General features: G+C 50.9%; 1 protein-coding gene across 1 annotated transcript in view; it reads right to left on the bottom strand.

Moving 5' to 3' along the window:
- LOC139226879 (rab11 family-interacting protein 4-like) overlaps window positions 1-19,532 on the bottom strand; it is a 109,447-nt gene that overhangs the window by 29,940 nt on the left and 59,975 nt on the right. Inside the window, exons 2-5 of the mRNA XM_070857981.1 lie at window positions 17,433-17,659; window positions 13,282-13,473; window positions 3,198-3,332; window positions 2,994-3,029 (exon numbers count right to left, since the gene is read on the bottom strand). Of these exons, the coding sequence (XP_070714082.1) occupies window positions 2,994-3,029; window positions 3,198-3,332; window positions 13,282-13,473; window positions 17,433-17,578 (509 nt within the window). The 5' untranslated portion in view covers window positions 17,579-17,659. The remainder of the gene's footprint in view (window positions 1-2,993; window positions 3,030-3,197; window positions 3,333-13,281; window positions 13,474-17,432; window positions 17,660-19,532) is intronic.

Below are 19,532 nucleotides of genomic sequence, written 5' to 3' on the forward strand. Positions count from 1 at the left end.
CTGTCCCTCGTCCCCACAAGCGACATATTGATCCTCCTAGGTGACTTTAATGCCTGGGTCGGCAAGGACACAGCCCTCTGGTGAGGCGTGATTGGCAGAGAGGGGGTAGGGAAAGCCAACTCCAGCAGTACTCTACTCCTGACAAAATGTCTAGAACATGAACTCCTCATTAACACCCTGTTCCGCCAGAGGGACAAATACAAGGCATCGTGGCAACACCCTCGCTCCAAACAGTGGCACCTGCTTGACTACGTCATTGTCCGAGCCAGGGATCGCAAGGATGTGCGCATCACCTGCACCATGACAGGAGCTGACGACTGCTGGACGGACCATCGGCTAATCCGATCCATCATCGATATTAACATAGCCCCAAAACAGAGGGGACAGCAGAAGCAGTGCCTCAAAAAAGTTAATGCCGAGGCACTTAAAGACCGAGCTAAGAGAGCCTTATACAGCCAGTGCCTCACAGCTAATCTGGCGTGCCTTGATGACCCTGAGATGCTGAATGCCCACAGTGCTTGGTCTGCCGTCCAGGTCTCCATAACCAGTCCCTGTGAAGAGACACTTGGTTACTCAACGAGAAAACATCAGGACTGGTTTGATGAAAATGATCAGGAGATCCAAGAACTAATAGATCGTAAGCGCAGAGCATTTCTGAGCCTCAAGCAACAACCCAACTCGGGAGCTGAAAAGCAACGTTACAGACGGCTCAAGGCTGAGGTCCAACAAAAAACCCGGGACCTAAAGAACAGATGGTGGATGGAGAAAGTACAGGAGATACAACAACTGGCCAACAGCCACGATATGCGAGGATTCTTCATTGCAGTCAAGGCCACCTACGGTCCAAACTCCCAAGGCCCCACCCCCACTCCTGGCCAAGAACAGGGAAACACTCATCAAGAACACCGAGGCCGTCAGGGCCCGCTGGAAGGAGCACTTTGAAGAGCTCCTCAATCGAGACTCTGCCTTTCACTCGAATGTACTCAACTCCATATCGCAGCATATGACCCGCCACCACCTCAGTGAAACCCCAACGCTGCACAAGGTAGGTAAAGCCATAAAACAGCTCAAGAACAACAACGCTACGGGTGCGGATGGAATTCCTGCTGAGGCGCTAAGGTATGACAGAGAGGCACTGTTGGCGCGGATACATGACCTCATCTCTCTCATTTGGAGGGAGGAGAGCAAGCCGGGAGATCTCAGAGATGTCGTGATCGTGACCATCTTTAAAAAGGGGGACAAGTCCGACTGCAGCAACTACAGCGGAATCTCCCTGCTATCAGCCACTGGGAAGGTTGTCGCTAGGGTTCTCCTCAACCGTCTTTTGTCTGTAGCCAAGGAGTTCCTCCCGGAATCACAGTGTGGAATTCGTCCCCTACGGGACACAACGGACATGATCTTGACAGTTGCAGGAAAAATGCAGGGAGCAGCGCCAGCCCTTATACATGGCCTTCTTCAACCTTTGACACTGTCAACCGCGAGGGTCTATGGAGCGTCCGCCTCCATTTTGGATGCCCCCAAAAGTTTGTCAACATCCTTCACCTGCTCCGCGACGACATGCAGGCTGTGATCCTTACAAGCAGCTCCATTACAAACCCAATCCACGTCCGGACCGGGGTCAAACAGGGCTGCGTCATCGCCCCAACCCTCCTCAATCTTCCTCACTGCCATGCTCCACCTCACAATCAACAAGCTCCCCGCTGGAGTGGAACTAAACTACAGAACCAGTGGGAAGCTGTTTAACGTACGTCACCTCCAGGCCAGGTCCAAGATCACCCCAACCTGTCGTTGAGCTACAGTACGCGGACAATGCCTGCGTCTGTGCACATTCTGAGGCTGAACTCTAGGATATAGTCGATGTATTCACCGAGGCATGAAAGCATGGGCCTTACGCTTAACATCCAGAAGGCAAATTTCCTCCACCAGCCTGTCCTCACCGCACAGCACTGCCCCCCAGTCATCAAGATTCACGACGCGGCCCTCGACACCGTGGACCATTTCCCATACCCCGGGAGCCTCTTATCAACAAAGGCAGACATTGATGCGGAGATTCAAACATCGCCTCCAGTGCGCCAGTGTAGCCTTCGGCCACCTGACGAAGAAAGTGTTCGAAGACCAGTCCCTCAAATCGACCACCAAGCTCATGGTCTACAGGGCTGTAGTAATTCCTGCCCTCCTGTATGGATCAGAGGCATGGAAGATGTACAGAAGACACCTCAAGTCGCTGAAGATATATCACCAACGATGTCTCCTCAAGATCCTGCAAATCCCCTGGGAGGACAGACGCACCAACATCAGTGTCCTCGCCCAGGCCAACATCCCCAGCATTGAAGCACTGACCACACTCGATCAGCTTCGCTAGGCAGGCCACATAGTTCGCATGCCAGACATGAGGCTCCCTAAGCAATTGCTCTATGCGGAGCTCCTTCACGGCAAACGAGCCAAAGGTGGGCAGCGGAAATGTTACAAGGACACCCTCAAAGCCTCCCTGGTCAAGTGCGACATCACCACTGACACCTAGGATTCCCTGGCCAAAGGCCGCCCTAGGTGGAGAAAGTGCATCCGGGAGGGCGTTGAGCTCTTCGAATCTCAACGCCGCGAGCATGAAGATGTCAGGCGCAGGCAGCGGAAGGAGCGTGCGGCAAATCAGTCCCACCTCCCCCTCCTTCCCCCGATGAATGTCTGTCCCACCTGTGACAGGGTCTGTGGCTCTCGCATTGGACTGTTCAGCCACCAAAGAACTCACTTCAGGAATGGAAGCAAATCTTCCTCGATTCTGAGGGACTGCCTATGATGATGAGAATGTTCACCGTATAGAATGTTTACCCTATAGAAAGCTAATTCTATTGAAAGTTTGCCGTGTGGAATTCAGGGTGGTATCCTGTTTTCAGTAAAGGTGTCTACCGTTCCTGCACCCCTTCCCTTCCCGAGACCCTGGCTCCAGTCCTTGACTCTTCACAGACAGACAACAGACACAGTTCCGAAGTCCTTACCTCCCGAAGGCTGTGGATGAAATCTTCCTGTTGGGGCTGAAAAAAAAAGGAACGAGAGTGGGATCAGTGATAGTGACACACACATCAACCTGAAAGTGCCCCCACTCAACTCCCATTCTCTGTCACTCCCCCACTTCCCCGTCCCCTTGGGTATTGGTGATTCCCCGTGGATTTATAGTGGTTCACTGCCACTGTTGCACTAACCTGTTTGCCTTCAGCTTTTTGAGCCGTGCTTCCAGGTCATTGAGCAGGTTAATCTTCTTACAGCACTGCGAGCAGTACACATCCAGGAATTCACCGCCAAACACCGGTCTCATCTTCCGCGGCGTCTGCCCTGCACTGTGGGAGGACAATCAACCATCAATCCTCCCTCACATACACAATCCAGCACATTTCCCTCCCGTCAGGAACTGCAGAGCCCCTGTGTCTCTCTCTAACTCTCTCTGTCCCACTCGTGTCTCTCTAACTATCTCTGTCCCACTCGTGTCTCCCTAACTCTCTCTGTCCCACTCGTGTCTCCCTAACTCTCTCTGTCCCACCCATCTCTCTAACTCTCTCTGACCCACTCGTGTCTCTCTAACTCTCTCTGTCTCACTCGTGTCTCTCTAACTCTCTCTGTCCCACCCATCTCTCTAACTCTCTCTGTCCCACTCGTGTCTCTCTCTAACTCTCTCTGTCCCACTCGTGTCTCCCTAACTCTCTCTGTCCCACTCGTGTCTCCCTAACTCTCTCTGTCCCACCCATCTCTCTAACTCTCTCTGACCCACTCGTGTCTCTCTAACTCTCTCTGTCTCACTCGTGTCTCTCTAACTCTCTCTGTCCCACTCGTGTCTCTTTAACTCTCTGTCCCACTCGTGTCTCTCTAACTCTCTCTGTCCCACTCGTGTCTCTTTAACTCTCTGTCCCACTCATGTCTCTCTAACTCTTGCTGTCCCACCCATCTCTCTAACTCTCTCTGTCACACCCGTGTCTCTCAAACTCTCTGTCTCACTCGTGTCTCTCTAATTCTCTGTCTCACTCGTGTCTCTCTAACTCGCTCTGTCTCACTCGTGTCTCTCTAACTGTCCTTGTCTCACTCGTGTCTCTCTCACTCTCTCTGTCCCACTCGTGTCTCTCTAACTGTCCTTGTCTCACTCGTGTCTCTCTCACTCTCTCTGTCCCACTCGTGTCTCTCTAACTGTCCTTGTCTCACTCGTGTCTCTCTCACTCTCTCTGTCCCACTCCTGCCTCTCTAACTCTGTCTGTCTCACTCATGTCTCTCTAATTCTCTCTGTCTCACTCGTGTCTCTCTAACTCTCTCTGTCTCACTCGTATCTCTCTAACTCTCTGTCCCACTCGTGTCTCTCCAACTCTCTGTCCCACTCGTGTCTCTCTAACTCTCTCTGTCTCACTCGTGTCTCTCTCACTCTCTCTGTCTCACTCGTGTCTAACTGTCCTTGTCTCACTCGCGTCTCTCTAACTCTCTCTGTCTCACTCGTGTCTCTCTAACTGTCCTTGTCTCACTCGTGTCTCTCTAACTCTCTCTGTCCCACTCGTATCTCTCTAACTCTCTGTCCCACTCGTGTCTCTCCAACTCTCTGTCCCACTCGTGTCTCTCTAACTCTCTCTGTCTCACTCGTGTCTCTCTAACTGTCTTTGTCCCACTCGTGTCTCTCGAACTCTCTCTGTCCCACTCGTGTCTCTCGAACTGTCCTTGTCTCACTCGTGTCTCTCTCACTCTCTCTGTCTCACTCGTGTCTAACTGTCCTTGTCTCACTCGCGTCTCTCTAACTCTCTCTGTCTCACTCGTGTCTCTCTAACTGTCCTTGTCTCACTCGTGTCTCTCTAACTCTCTCTGTCCCACTCGTGTCTCTCGAACTCTTTCTGTCACACCCGTGTCTCTCAAACTCTCTGTCCCACTCATATCTCTATAACTCTCTCTGTCTCACTCGTGTCTCTCTAACTCTCTCTGTCCCACTCGTGTCTAACTGTCCTTGTCTCACTCGCGTCTCTCTAACTCTCTCTGTCCCACTCGTGTCTCTCTAACTCTCTCTGTCCCACTCGTGTCTCTCTAACTCTCTCTGTCCCACTCGTGTCTCTCTAACTCTCTCTGTCTCACTCGTGTCTCTCTAACTCTCTCTGTCCCACTCGTGTCTCTCGAACTCTCTCTGTCTCACTCGTGTCTCTCGAACTCTTTCTGTCACACCCGTGTCTCTCAAACTCTCTGTCCCACTCACATCTCTCTAACTCTCTCTGTCTCACTCGTGTCTCTCTAACTCTCTCTGTCCCACTCGTGTCTCTCTAACTCTCTCTGTCTCACTCGCGTCTCTCTAACTCTCTCTGTCCCACTCGTGTCTCTCTAACTCTCTCTGTCCCACTCGTGTCTCTATAACTCTCTCTGTCCCACTCGTGTCTCTCGAACTCTCTCTGTCTCACTCGCGTCTCTCTAACTCTCTCTGTCTCACTCGTGTCTCTCTAACTCTCTCTGTCTCACTCGTGTCTCTCTAACTCTCTCTGTCCCACTCGTGTCTCTCTAACTCTCTCTGTCCCACTCGTGTCTCTCTAACTCTCTCTGTCCCACTCGTGTCTCTCTAACTCTCTCTGTCCCACTCGTGTCTCTCTAACTCTCTCTGTCCCACTCGTGTCTCTCTAACTCTCTCTGTCCCACTCGTGTCTCTCTAACTCTCTGTCCCACTCGTGTCTCTCTAACTCTCTCTGTCCCACTCGTGTCTCTCTAACTCTCTCTGTCCCACTCGTGTCTCTCTAACTCTCTCTGTCCCACTCGTGTCTCTCTAACTCTTTCTGTCTCACTCGTGTCTCTCTAACTCTCTCTGTCCCACTCGTGTCTCTCTAACTCTCTCTGTCCCACTCGTGTCTCTCTAACTCTCTGTCCCACTCGTGTCTCTCTAACTCTCTCTGTCTCACTCGCGTCTCTCTAACTCTCTCTGTCCCACTCGTGTCTCTCTAACTCTCTCTGTCTCACTCGTGTCTCTCTAACTCTCTCTGTCTCACTCGCGTCTCTCTAACTCTCTCTGTCCCACTCGTGTCTCTCTAACTCTCTCTGTCCCACACTTGTCTAACTCTCTCTGTCCCACTCGTGTCTCTCTAACTCTCTCTGTCCCACTCGTGTCTCTCTAACTCTCTCTGTCTCACTGGGGTCTCTCTAACTCTCTCTGTCTCACTGGCGTCTCTCTAACTCTCTCTGTCCCACTCGTGTCTCTCTAACTGTCCTTGTCCCACTCGTGTCTCTCTAACTCTCTCTGTCCCACTCGTGTCTCTCTAACTCTCTCTGTCTCACTCGCGTCTCTCTAACTCTCTCTGTCCCACTCGTGTCTCTCTAACTCTCTCTGTCCCACTCGTGTCTCTCTAACTCTCTCTGTCCCACTCGTGTCTCTCTAACTCTCTGTCCCACTCGTGTCTCTATAACTCTCTCTGTCTCACTCGTGTCTCTCTAACTCTCTGTCCCACTCGTGTCTCTCTAACTCTCTCTGTCCCACTCGTGTCTCTCGAACTCTCTCTGTCTCACTCGCGTCTCTCTAACTCTCTCTGTCTCACTCGTGTCTCTCTAACTGTCCTTGTCCCACTCGTGTCTCTCAAACTCTCTCTGTCCCACTCGTGTCTCTCTAACTCTCTCTGTCCCACTCGTGTCTCTCTAACTCTCTCTGTCTCACTGGCGTCTCTCTAACTCTCTCTGTCTCACTGGCGTCTCTCTAACTCTCTCTGTCCCACTCGTGTCTCTCTAACTCTCTCTGTCTCACTCACGTCTCTCTAACTCTCTCTGTCTCACTCGTGTCTCTCTAACTGTCCTTGTCCCACTCGTGTCTCTCTAACTCTCTCTGTCCCACTCGTGTCTCTCTAACTCTCTCTGTCCCACTCGTGTCTCTCTAACTCTCTCTGTCTCACTCGTGTCTCTCTAACTCTCTCTGTCCCACTCGTGTCTCTCTAACTCTCTCTGTCCCACTCGTGTCTCTATAACTCTCTCTGTCCCACTCGTGTCTCTCTAACTCTCTCTGTCTCACTCGCGTCTCTCTAACTCTCTCTGTCTCACTCGCGTCTCTCTAACTCTCTCTGTCCCACTCGTGTCTCTATAACTCTCTCTGTCCCACTCGTGTCTCTCTAACTATCCTTGTCTCACTCGCGTCTCTCTCTCTGTCTCACTCACGTCTCTCTAACTCTCTCTGTCTCACTCGTGTCTCTCTAACTGTCCTTGTCTCACTCGTGTCTCTCTAACTCTTTCTGTTTCACTCGCATCTCTCTAACTCTCTCTGTCTCACTCGTGTCTCCCTAACTGTCTTTGTCCCACTCGTGTCTCTCGAACTCTCTCTGTCTCACTCGCGTCTCTCTAACTCTCTCTGTCCCACTCGTGTCTCCTTAACTCTCTCTGTCTCACTCGAGTCTCTCTAACTGTCCTTGTCTCACTCGTGTCTCTCTAACTCTCTCTGACCCACTCGTGTCTCTCTAACTCTCTCTGTCTCACTCGTGTCTCTCTAACTGTCCTTGTCTCACTCGTGTCTCTCTAACTCTCTCTGTCTCACTCGTGTCTCTCTAACTGTCCTTGTCTCACTCATGTCTCTCTAACTCTCTCTGACCCACTCGTGTCTCTCTAACTGTCCTTGTCTCACTCGTGTCTCTCTCACTCTCTCTGTCTCACTCGTGTCTAACTGTCCTTGTCTCACTTGCGTCTCTCTAACTCTCTCTGTCTCACTCGTGTCTCTCTAACTCTCTCTGTCCCACTCGTGTCTCTCTAACTCTCTCTGTCTCACTCGTGTCTCTCTAACTCTCCCTGTCTCACTCATGTCTCTCGAACTCTCTCTGTCTCACTTGTGTCTCTCTAATTCTCTCTGTCTCACTCGTGTCTCTCTAACTCTCTCTGTCCCACTCGTGTCTCTCTAACTCTCTCTGTCCCACTTGTGTCTCTCTAACTCTCTCTGTCTCACTGGCGTCTCTCTAACTCTCTCTGTCCCACTCGTGTCTCTCTAACTCTCTCTGTCCCACTCGTGTCTCTCTAACTCTCTCTGTCTCATCGTGTCTCTCTAACTGTCCTTGTCCCACTCGTGTCTCTCTAACTCTCTCTGTCCCACTCGTGTCTCTCTAACTGTCCTTGTCCCACTCGTGTCTCTCTAACTCTCTCTGTCTCACTCGTGTCTCTCTAACTCTCTCTGTCCCACTCGTGTCTCTCTAACTCTCTCTGTCCCACTCGTGTCTCTCTAACTCTCTCTGTCCCACTCGTGTCTCTCTAACTCTCTCTGTCCCACTCGTGTCTCTCGAACTCTCTCTGTCCCACTCACATCTCTCTAACTCTCTCTGTCCCACTCGTGTCTAACTCTCTCTGTCCCACTCGTGTCTCACTAACTCTCTCTGTCTCTCTAACTCTCGCTGTCCCACCCATCTCTCTAACTCTCTGTCCCACTCGTGTCTCTCTAACTCTCTGTCCCACTCGTGTCTCTCTAACTCTCTCTGTCCCACTCGTGTCTCTCTAACTCTCTCTGTCTCATCGTGTCTCTCTAACTGTCCTTGTCCCACTCGTGTCTCTCTAACTCTCTCTGTCTCACTCGTGTCTCTCTAACTGTCTTTGTCCCACTCGTGTCTCTCGAACTCTCTCTGTCCCACTCGTGTCTCTCGAACTGTCCTTGTCTCACTCGTGTCTCTCTCACTCTCTCTGTCTCACTCGTGTCTAACTGTCCTTGTCTCACTCGCGTCTCTCTAACTCTCTCTGTCTCACTCGTGTCTCTCTAACTGTCCTTGTCTCACTCGTGTCTCTCTAACTCTCTCTGTCCCACTCGTGTCTCTCGAACTCTTTCTGTCACACCCGTGTCTCTCAAACTCTCTGTCCCACTCATATCTCTATAACTCTCTCTGTCTCACTCGTGTCTCTCTAACTCTCTCTGTCCCACTCGTGTCTAACTGTCCTTGTCTCACTCGCGTCTCTCTAACTCTCTCTGTCCCACTCGTGTCTCTCTAACTCTCTCTGTCCCACTCGTGTCTCTCTAACTCTCTCTGTCCCACTCGTGTCTCTCTAACTCTCTCTGTCTCACTCGTGTCTCTCTAACTCTCTCTGTCCCACTCGTGTCTCTCGAACTCTCTCTGTCTCACTCGTGTCTCTCGAACTCTTTCTGTCACACCCGTGTCTCTCAAACTCTCTGTCCCACTCACATCTCTCTAACTCTCTCTGTCTCACTCGTGTCTCTCTAACTCTCTCTGTCCCACTCGTGTCTCTCTAACTCTCTCTGTCTCACTCGCGTCTCTCTAACTCTCTCTGTCCCACTCGTGTCTCTCTAACTCTCTCTGTCCCACTCGTGTCTCTATAACTCTCTCTGTCCCACTCGTGTCTCTCGAACTCTCTCTGTCTCACTCGCGTCTCTCTAACTCTCTCTGTCTCACTCGTGTCTCTCTAACTCTCTCTGTCTCACTCGTGTCTCTCTAACTCTCTCTGTCCCACTCGTGTCTCTCTAACTCTCTCTGTCCCACTCGTGTCTCTCTAACTCTCTCTGTCCCACTCGTGTCTCTCTAACTCTCTCTGTCCCACTCGTGTCTCTCTAACTCTCTCTGTCCCACTCGTGTCTCTCTAACTCTCTCTGTCCCACTCGTGTCTCTCTAACTCTCTGTCCCACTCGTGTCTCTCTAACTCTCTCTGTCCCACTCGTGTCTCTCTAACTCTCTCTGTCCCACTCGTGTCTCTCTAACTCTCTCTGTCCCACTCGTGTCTCTCTAACTCTTTCTGTCTCACTCGTGTCTCTCTAACTCTCTCTGTCCCACTCGTGTCTCTCTAACTCTCTCTGTCCCACTCGTGTCTCTCTAACTCTCTGTCCCACTCGTGTCTCTCTAACTCTCTCTGTCTCACTCGCGTCTCTCTAACTCTCTCTGTCCCACTCGTGTCTCTCTAACTCTCTCTGTCTCACTCGTGTCTCTCTAACTCTCTCTGTCTCACTCGCGTCTCTCTAACTCTCTCTGTCCCACTCGTGTCTCTCTAACTCTCTCTGTCCCACACTTGTCTAACTCTCTCTGTCCCACTCGTGTCTCTCTAACTCTCTCTGTCCCACTCGTGTCTCTCTAACTCTCTCTGTCTCACTGGGGTCTCTCTAACTCTCTCTGTCTCACTGGCGTCTCTCTAACTCTCTCTGTCCCACTCGTGTCTCTCTAACTGTCCTTGTCCCACTCGTGTCTCTCTAACTCTCTCTGTCCCACTCGTGTCTCTCTAACTCTCTCTGTCTCACTCGCGTCTCTCTAACTCTCTCTGTCCCACTCGTGTCTCTCTAACTCTCTCTGTCCCACTCGTGTCTCTCTAACTCTCTCTGTCCCACTCGTGTCTCTCTAACTCTCTGTCCCACTCGTGTCTCTATAACTCTCTCTGTCTCACTCGTGTCTCTCTAACTCTCTGTCCCACTCGTGTCTCTCTAACTCTCTCTGTCCCACTCGTGTCTCTCGAACTCTCTCTGTCTCACTCGCGTCTCTCTAACTCTCTCTGTCTCACTCGTGTCTCTCTAACTGTCCTTGTCCCACTCGTGTCTCTCAAACTCTCTCTGTCCCACTCGTGTCTCTCTAACTCTCTCTGTCCCACTCGTGTCTCTCTAACTCTCTCTGTCTCACTGGCGTCTCTCTAACTCTCTCTGTCTCACTGGCGTCTCTCTAACTCTCTCTGTCCCACTCGTGTCTCTCTAACTCTCTCTGTCTCACTCACGTCTCTCTAACTCTCTCTGTCTCACTCGTGTCTCTCTAACTGTCCTTGTCCCACTCGTGTCTCTCTAACTCTCTCTGTCCCACTCGTGTCTCTCTAACTCTCTCTGTCCCACTCGTGTCTCTCTAACTCTCTCTGTCTCACTCGTGTCTCTCTAACTCTCTCTGTCCCACTCGTGTCTCTCTAACTCTCTCTGTCCCACTCGTGTCTCTATAACTCTCTCTGTCCCACTCGTGTCTCTCTAACTCTCTCTGTCTCACTCGCGTCTCTCTAACTCTCTCTGTCTCACTCGCGTCTCTCTAACTCTCTCTGTCCCACTCGTGTCTCTATAACTCTCTCTGTCCCACTCGTGTCTCTCTAACTATCCTTGTCTCACTCGCGTCTCTCTCTCTGTCTCACTCACGTCTCTCTAACTCTCTCTGTCTCACTCGTGTCTCTCTAACTGTCCTTGTCTCACTCGTGTCTCTCTAACTCTTTCTGTTTCACTCGCATCTCTCTAACTCTCTCTGTCTCACTCGTGTCTCCCTAACTGTCTTTGTCCCACTCGTGTCTCTCGAACTCTCTCTGTCTCACTCGCGTCTCTCTAACTCTCTCTGTCCCACTCGTGTCTCCTTAACTCTCTCTGTCTCACTCGAGTCTCTCTAACTGTCCTTGTCTCACTCGTGTCTCTCTAACTCTCTCTGACCCACTCGTGTCTCTCTAACTCTCTCTGTCTCACTCGTGTCTCTCTAACTGTCCTTGTCTCACTCGTGTCTCTCTAACTCTCTCTGTCTCACTCGTGTCTCTCTAACTGTCCTTGTCTCACTCATGTCTCTCTAACTCTCTCTGACCCACTCGTGTCTCTCTAACTGTCCTTGTCTCACTCGTGTCTCTCTCACTCTCTCTGTCTCACTCGTGTCTAACTGTCCTTGTCTCACTTGCGTCTCTCTAACTCTCTCTGTCTCACTCGTGTCTCTCTAACTCTCTCTGTCCCACTCGTGTCTCTCTAACTCTCTCTGTCTCACTCGTGTCTCTCTAACTGTCCTTGTCTCACTCGTGTCTCTCTAACTCTCTCTGTCTCACTCGTGTCTCTCTAACTGTCCTTGTCTCACTCATGTCTCTCTAACTCTCTCTGACCCACTCGTGTCTCTCTAACTGTCCTTGTCTCACTCGTGTCTCTCTCACTCTCTCTGTCTCACTCGTGTCTAACTGTCCTTGTCTCACTTGCGTCTCTCTAACTCTCTCTGTCTCACTCGTGTCTCTCTAACTCTCTCTGTCCCACTCGTGTCTCTCTAACTCTCTCTGTCTCACTCGTGTCTCTCTAACTGTCCTTGTCTCACTCATGTCTCTCTAACTCTCTCTGACCCACTCGTGTCTCTCTAACTGTCCTTGTCTCACTCGTGTCTCTCTCACTCTCTCTGTCTCACTCGTGTCTAACTGTCCTTGTCTCACTTGCGTCTCTCTAACTCTCTCTGTCTCACTCGTGTCTCTCTAACTCTCTCTGTCCCACTCGTGTCTCTCTAACTCTCTCTGTCTCACTCGTGTCTCTCTAACTCTCCCTGTCTCACTCATGTCTCTCGAACTCTCTCTGTCTCACTTGTGTCTCTCTAATTCTCTCTGTCTCACTCGTGTCTCTCTAACTCTCTCTGTCCCACTCGTGTCTCTCTAACTCTCTCTGTCCCACTTGTGTCTCTCTAACTCTCTCTGTCTCACTGGCGTCTCTCTAACTCTCTCTGTCCCACTCGTGTCTCTCTAACTCTCTCTGTCCCACTCGTGTCTCTCTAACTCTCTCTGTCTCATCGTGTCTCTCTAACTGTCCTTGTCCCACTCGTGTCTCTCTAACTCTCTCTGTCCCACTCGTGTCTCTCTAACTCTCTCTGTCCCACTCGTGTCTCTCGAACTCTCTCTGTCCCACTCACATCTCTCTAACTCTCTCTGTCCCACTCGTGTCTAACTCTCTCTGTCCCACTCGTGTCTCACTAACTCTCTCTGTCTCTCTAACTCTCGCTGTCCCACCCATCTCTCTAACTCTCTGTCCCACTCGTGTCTCTCTAACTCTCTGTCCCACTCGTGTCTCTCTAACTCTCTCTGTCCCACTCGTGTCTCTCTAACTCTCTCTGTCTCATCGTGTCTCTCTAACTGTCCTTGTCCCACTCGTGTCTCTCTAACTCTCTCTGTCTCGCTCGTGTTTCTCTAACTCTCTGTCTCACTCACATCTCTCTAACTCTCTCTCTCTCACTCGTGTCCAACTCTCTCTGTCCCACTCGTGTCTCACTAACTCTCTCTGTCTCTCTAACTCTCGCTGTCCCACCCATCTCTCTAACTCTCTGTCCCACTCGTGTCTCTCTAACTCTCTGTCCCACTCGTGTCTCTCTAACTCTCTCTGTCCCACTCGTGTCTCTCTAACTCTCTCTGTCCCACCCGTGTCTCTCTAACTCTCTCTGTCCCACCCGTGTCTCTCTAACTCTCTCTGTCCCACTCGTGTCTCTCACTCTCTCTGTCCCACTCATGTCTCTCTAACTCTCTCTGTCCCACTCGTGTCTCTCACTCTCTCTGTCCCACTCGTGTCTCTCACTCTCTCTGTCCCACTCGTGTCTCTCAAATTCTCTCTGTCCCACCCGTGTCTCTCAGATTTGATCAAGTACTGTCACTGACCTGGAAGAAACGGATGAGCCCAAGTCCGAGTAACCGTTCATTCTACTCTCATCATCGGGACAGGGGCTGCTGGGAATAAAATCGCCATCATCACCTTCTCCATAATCCTCAAACTGCTCCTCGTTGCTGATCATTGAGCCAGTGGACAGGGTGGAGCGGTCAGAGGCTGCGGAGAGATTGTGAGGATTGGATCTGGATAGGAAAGGAGACAGTTTGGGTCAGAGTGTGAATCCCGGACACTCGCGAACATCCCGAGATGTGGGAATGGGCCAGAGTCACATCTCAGCCCATTTAGACACACAACCAAAACACTGGATTCTGAACACGAGACAGTGATCAGGAGCAGGAACCCTGGCTGATTTCCCCTCTCTCTAACCCAGGGGTCACTGGGCAGTGATCAGGAGCAGGAACCCTGGCTGATTTCCCCTCTCTCTAACCCAGGGGTCACTGGGCAGTGATCAGGAGCAGGAACCCTGGCTGATTTCCCCTCTCTCTAACCCAGGGGTCACTGGGCAGTGATCAGGAGCAGGAACCCTGGCTGATTTCCCCTCCCTCTAACCCAAGGGTCACTGGGCAGTGATCAGGAGCAGGAACCATGGCTGATTTGCCCTCTCTCTAACCCAGGGGTCACTGGGCAGTGATCAGGAGCAGGAACCCTGGCTGATTTCCCCTCTCTCTAACTCAGGGGTCACTGGGCAGTTATCAGGAGCAGGAACCCTGGCTGATTTCCCCTCTCTCTAACCCAGGGGTCACTGGGCAGTGATCAGGAGCAGGAACCCTGGCTGATTTCCCCTCTCTCTAACCCAGGGGTCACTGGGCAGTGATCAGAAGCAGGAACCCTGGCTGATTTCCCCTCTCTCTAACCCGGGGTCACTGGACAGGGATCAGGAGCAGGAACCCTGGCTGATTTCCCCTCTCTCTAACCCGGGGTCACTGGACAGGGATCAGGAGTTGGAACCCTGGTTGATTTCTGTTATGTATTAATGCTTGGGGGTCACCAGACAGCGCCGCGGTCGGAGGTCATCGGGCTGTACGCATGTGACATGTGTGCTTGGTCACCTGTATATAAGCTGGGTGTCTGTGTCACGCTGGCACTCTCGGGCTGGAATAAAGATGGATCAGGTTGCACCCGAGTGAGCTTACAGTAACCAGTCTCTTGAGTCATTACAATTGGCGACGAGGTAATTTAAGAACCTTCGCATGCACAATGGGCTCAGTTGGAATCCTGGAGAGATTCGTGGAGGGCGAGGATTGGGTGGATTTTGTCGACCACCTGGATCAGCATTTTGTGGCCAATGGCATGGAGGCAGCAGTCTACACAGTTCAGCGCAGGGCAGTTCTCCTCACCGTTTGTGGTCCGAAAATTTACGGCCTCATTAAGAATCTTCTCTCGCCTGTACGTCTGGTGGAAAAAGTGTACGAGGAATTGTGTAGGTTGGTGGGTCAGCATCTGAATCCACAAGAGGGGATCATCATATCACGCTGCCGTTTCTACACGCATGTCGGGATTTGTCGCTGATCCGCGATGTCTTGCTGAGCCGTGTAAGTTCAGGAACATGCTGGAAGACATGCTGCATGATGTTTTTGTGATAGGCATCAGCCATGATGTGATCCTCAGGAAGCTGTTGGCTGCAGAGACACTGGATTTGAAAAGGACCATCTGATTGCCCAGGCATGCATGACGACGGATGATAATTCGAGACAGATATCATCGACGAGTCGGAGTTCCACGGCAAGTACTGTAAACAAGATGGCATCGTCTTCGGGCAGAGCTGCTTACGTGAAACCTGCTGCTGCTCAGAGCCCGCCAACTGGTTTGAACCAGATTTCACCCTGTTGGTGTTGTGGGGCCAATTATCGGCCTCATCAGTGTTGGTTTAGACAATACTCATGCAATGGATGTTCGAAAGTGGGACATCTTCACAGGATGTGTCCACAACGGAGCAAGTGTGGTGCAGCTCACCACGTGGTTGATGAGGACCAGTTCAGTGATGGCCCGGATACACAACCCGAGGAGGAAGTGAATGGACTGTATTCGTTCCTGAGCAAGAGCCAGCCGATAGTCGTTAATGTGAAGCTGAAAGGTGTGCCTGTATTAATGGAGCTGGACACGGGCGCGAGCCAGTCGATAATGAGCCAAAGGGCATTTGACAAGCTGTGGGACACTAAGGCTGTGAAACCGAAGCAGAATCCAGTCAATGCCAGGTTGTGTACTTACACTAAGGAACTTATACCGGTGCTCGGCAGTGCAGCAATCGAGGTGTCATATGACGGTGTGGTTCATGAGCTACCATTATGGGTCATCCCAGGTAATGGCCCAATGCTGTTTGGCAGGAATTGGCTCGAGAAAATCAAGCTGAACTGGAATGATGTCAACATGTTGTCCTCGGTGGATGATACTTCGTGTGCTCAAGTAGTGAAAAAGTTTCCTTCTTTGTTTGAACTGGACATTGGTAATTTTACAGGAGCCAAGCTACAGATTCACCTGGACTCCAATGCAAGGCCTGTCTATCACAAAGCTCGGTCTGTTCCTCACATGATGAGGGAGAAGGTTGAAATTAAGCTTGGCAGACTCCAGCGTGAAGGGATCATATCACCGGCCGAGTTTAATGATTGGGCTAGTCCCATTGTTCCTGTGTTGAAGAGTGATGCCACTGTCAGGATTTGTGAAGACTACAAGGTTACGATTAACCGATTTTCAAAACAGGATCAGTATCCGTTACCGAAGGCTGATGACCTGTTCGCCATGCTAGCTGGTGGAAAGTCGTTCATGAAACTGGATCTGACGTCGGCCTATATGACCCAGGAGCTTGTCAACACTTCGAAGAAACTCACCTGCATCAACACCCATAAAGTACTGTTTGTCTACAACAGGTGTCCTTTTGGGATTCAGAGAAATATGGAGAGTTTACTGAAGTCCGTTCCTAGAACTGTCGTGTTTCAAGATGACATTCTGGTCACAGGTCGTGACACTGCTGAACATCTGAACAATCCTGAAGAAGTCCTACGTCGTCTGGACAAAGTGGGACTCAGTCTAAAACGGTCAAAGTGTGTCTTCATGGCACCTGAAGTTGAATTCTTGGGGAGGAAGATTGCTGCTGATGACATCAGGCTCACTGATTCGAAAACCAAGGCCATCAAAAATGTACCCAGACCTCAGAATGTGACGGAGCTCCGTTCATTCCTTGGGCTACTCATCTACTTCGGTAATTTCTTACCCAGACTGAGCACTTTATTAGAGCCACTGCACATGCTACTCAGAAAAGGCGACAACTGGGTCTGGGGTGTGTCTCAAGATAGAGCCTTTGAGAAAGCTAAGAATCTGCTCTGTTCAAACAAGTTGCTTGTTCATTATGATCCATGTAAGCGTCTTGTATTGGCCTGTGATGCTTCATCATATGGGGTTGGCTGTGTACTCCAACAAGCAAATGAGTCGGGTAAGCTACAAGCTGTTGCGTATGCTTCGAGAAGTTTGTCAAAAGCGGAAAGAGCTTACAGCATGGTAGAAAAAGAAGCTTTGGCCTGTGTGTATGGGGTCAAAAAGATGCATCAATACCTGTTTGGTCTTCGCTTTGAACTCGAAAGGGATCACTAGCCACTCATTTCATTGTTTTCGGAAAACAAAGGTATTAATACCAATGCATCGTCCCGTATTCAGAGGTGGCGTTGACATTGTCTGCCTATGATTATGTTATTCATCATAGACCTGGTACTGAGAATTGCCCCGATGCACTGAGTCATCTGCTTTTGCTCACACCTGATATGGAGACGCATATCTACTGTTAGTAATGGATGCTTGAGGGTCACCAGACACCAGAGGGCACTGCGGTCGGAGGTCATCGGGCTGTATGCATGTGGCATGTGTGCTTGGTCACCTGTATATAAGCTGGGTGTCTTTGGCACGCTGGCACTCTCGGGCTGGAATAAAGATGGATCAGGTTGCACCTGAGTGAGTTTACAGGAACCAGACTCGAGTCATTACAGTTTCCCCCTCTCTGGCCCAGGGCTCACTCTCTCTGGCCCAGGGCTCACTCTCTCTGGCCCAGGGCTCACTCTCTCTGGCCCAGGGCTCACTCTCTCTGGCCCAGGGCTCACTCTCTCTGGCACAGGGGGCACTCTCTCTGATGGGGAGCAGGGTTTTGGGTACTTACTGTTCTCTGCCCGGCAGGAACAAGCTGGCCATCTGACCATCCTTCTCCTCCTCTCTGCCCATGTCCGATGCCTCAGAGTTCTGGGCACTCTCGATGGCACTGTCCATGTCGGACTCATGGTGAATCTCCTGGTGGGCGAGAGTCATGGCGTCGTCATCGGTGTAAAGCTCCCCCTCACTGTAAACAGGCCCGCAATCCAGGAATCCACCAACTCCAACCTGGGCTGCCTGCGGGGAAACACAGCCAGTCAGGGTCACAGGGCAGGGTCAGGGTCACAGGGCAGGGTCAGGGTCACAGGGCAAGGTCAGGGTCACAGGGCAAGGTCAGGGTCACAGGGCAAGGTCAGGGTCACAGGGCAAGGTCAGGGTCACAGAGCAAGGTCAGGGTCACTCGGGAAGGCTCAGAAAGCAGGAATGGAGAGAGCGGGAAACCAGGGAATTATAGACCAGTTAGCCGAACATCTGTTTGGGGGAAATTGCTAGAGTCTATAATTAAGGATAGGGTGAGTGAACACCTTGACAATTTGCGGCTGATCAGAGAGAGCCAGCATGGATTTGTAAAGGGTAGGTCATGTCTGACAAACCTGAGGAAGTGACTGAAGTAATGGAAGGGGAATGTCTATGGATGTTAGTTATATCGACTTCCAGAAGACATTTGGTAACGTCCCACATAAGAGACTGTTGACTCAGGTAGAAGCCCACAGAATTGAGGGCAAATTATTGACCTGGTTAGGGAATTGACTGAGCGACAGGAGACAGAGTCGGGATAATGGGCAGGTACTGAGATCGGCAGGGAGTGACTAGTGGTGTCCCGCAGGGATCTATGTTGGGGCCTCAACTAGTCACTATATTTATTAACGCCTTAGATGATGGCATAGAAAGCCATATATCCAAATTTGCAGATTTCACAAAGATAGGCGGCATTGTAGGCAGTGTAGATGGAAGCATAAGAACATAAAAAGATAAGAAATAGGAACAGGAATCGGCCATTTGGCCCCTCGAGCCTGCTCCGCCATTCAATAAGATCATGGCTGATCTGATCATGGACTCAGCTCCACTTCCCTGCCCACTCCCCATAACCCTTTACTCCCTTATCGCTCAAAAATCTATCTATCGCCGCCTTAAATATATTCAATGACACAGCCTCCACAGCTCTCTGGGGCAGAGAATTCCATACATTTACAACCCTCAGAGAGAAAAAATGTCTCCTCATCTCAGTTCTAAATGAGCGACCCCTTATTCTTAAACTATGCCCCTTAGTTCTAGATTCCCCTATGGGTGGAAACATCGTCTCTGCATGTACCTTGTCGAGTCCCCTTAGTATCTTATATGTGTTAATAAGATCACAATAAGATCATAAAATTACACAAGGATATCGATAGATTAAGTGAATGGGCAGAACTGTGGCAAATGGATTTCAATGTCGGCAAATGTGAGGTAATCCACTTTGGACCTAAAATGGATAAAACAGGATCCTTGCTAAATGGGCAAAAGCTAAAAACAGTGGCTGTCCAAAGAGAATTGTGAGCCCAGGTACATCGATCATTAAAATGTCATGGGCAGGTACAGAAAATAATCAATAAGGCTAATGGAATACTGGCCTTTATATCTAGAGGACTAGAATACATATACAAGGAGACAGAAGTTATACTGCAGCTGTACAAACCCTGGTTAGACCACACCTGGAGCACTGGGAACAGTTCTGGGCCCACACCTGGAGCACTGTGAGCAGTTCTGGGCCCACACCTGGAGCACTGTGAGCAGTTCTGGGCCCACACCTGGAGCACTGGGAACAGTTCTGGGCCCACACCTGGAGCACTGGGAACAGTTCTGGGCCTACACCTGGAGCACTGTGAGCAGTTCAGGGCCCACACCTGGAGCACTGGGAACAGTTCTGGGCCCACACCTGGAGCACTGGGAACAGTTCTGGGCCCACACCTGGAGCACTGGGAACAGTTCTGGGCCTACACCTGGAGCACTGTGAGCAGTTCAGGGCCCACACCTGGAGCACTGGGAACAGTTCTGGGCCCACACCTGGAGCACTGGGAACAGTTCTGGGCCCACACCTGGAGCACTGAGAGCAGTTCTGGGCCCACACCTG

This window comes from Pristiophorus japonicus, chromosome 16 (genome assembly GCF_044704955.1).
Source record: "Pristiophorus japonicus isolate sPriJap1 chromosome 16, sPriJap1.hap1, whole genome shotgun sequence".
In the NCBI taxonomy this organism is placed as follows: Eukaryota; Metazoa; Chordata; class Chondrichthyes; family Pristiophoridae; genus Pristiophorus; species Pristiophorus japonicus.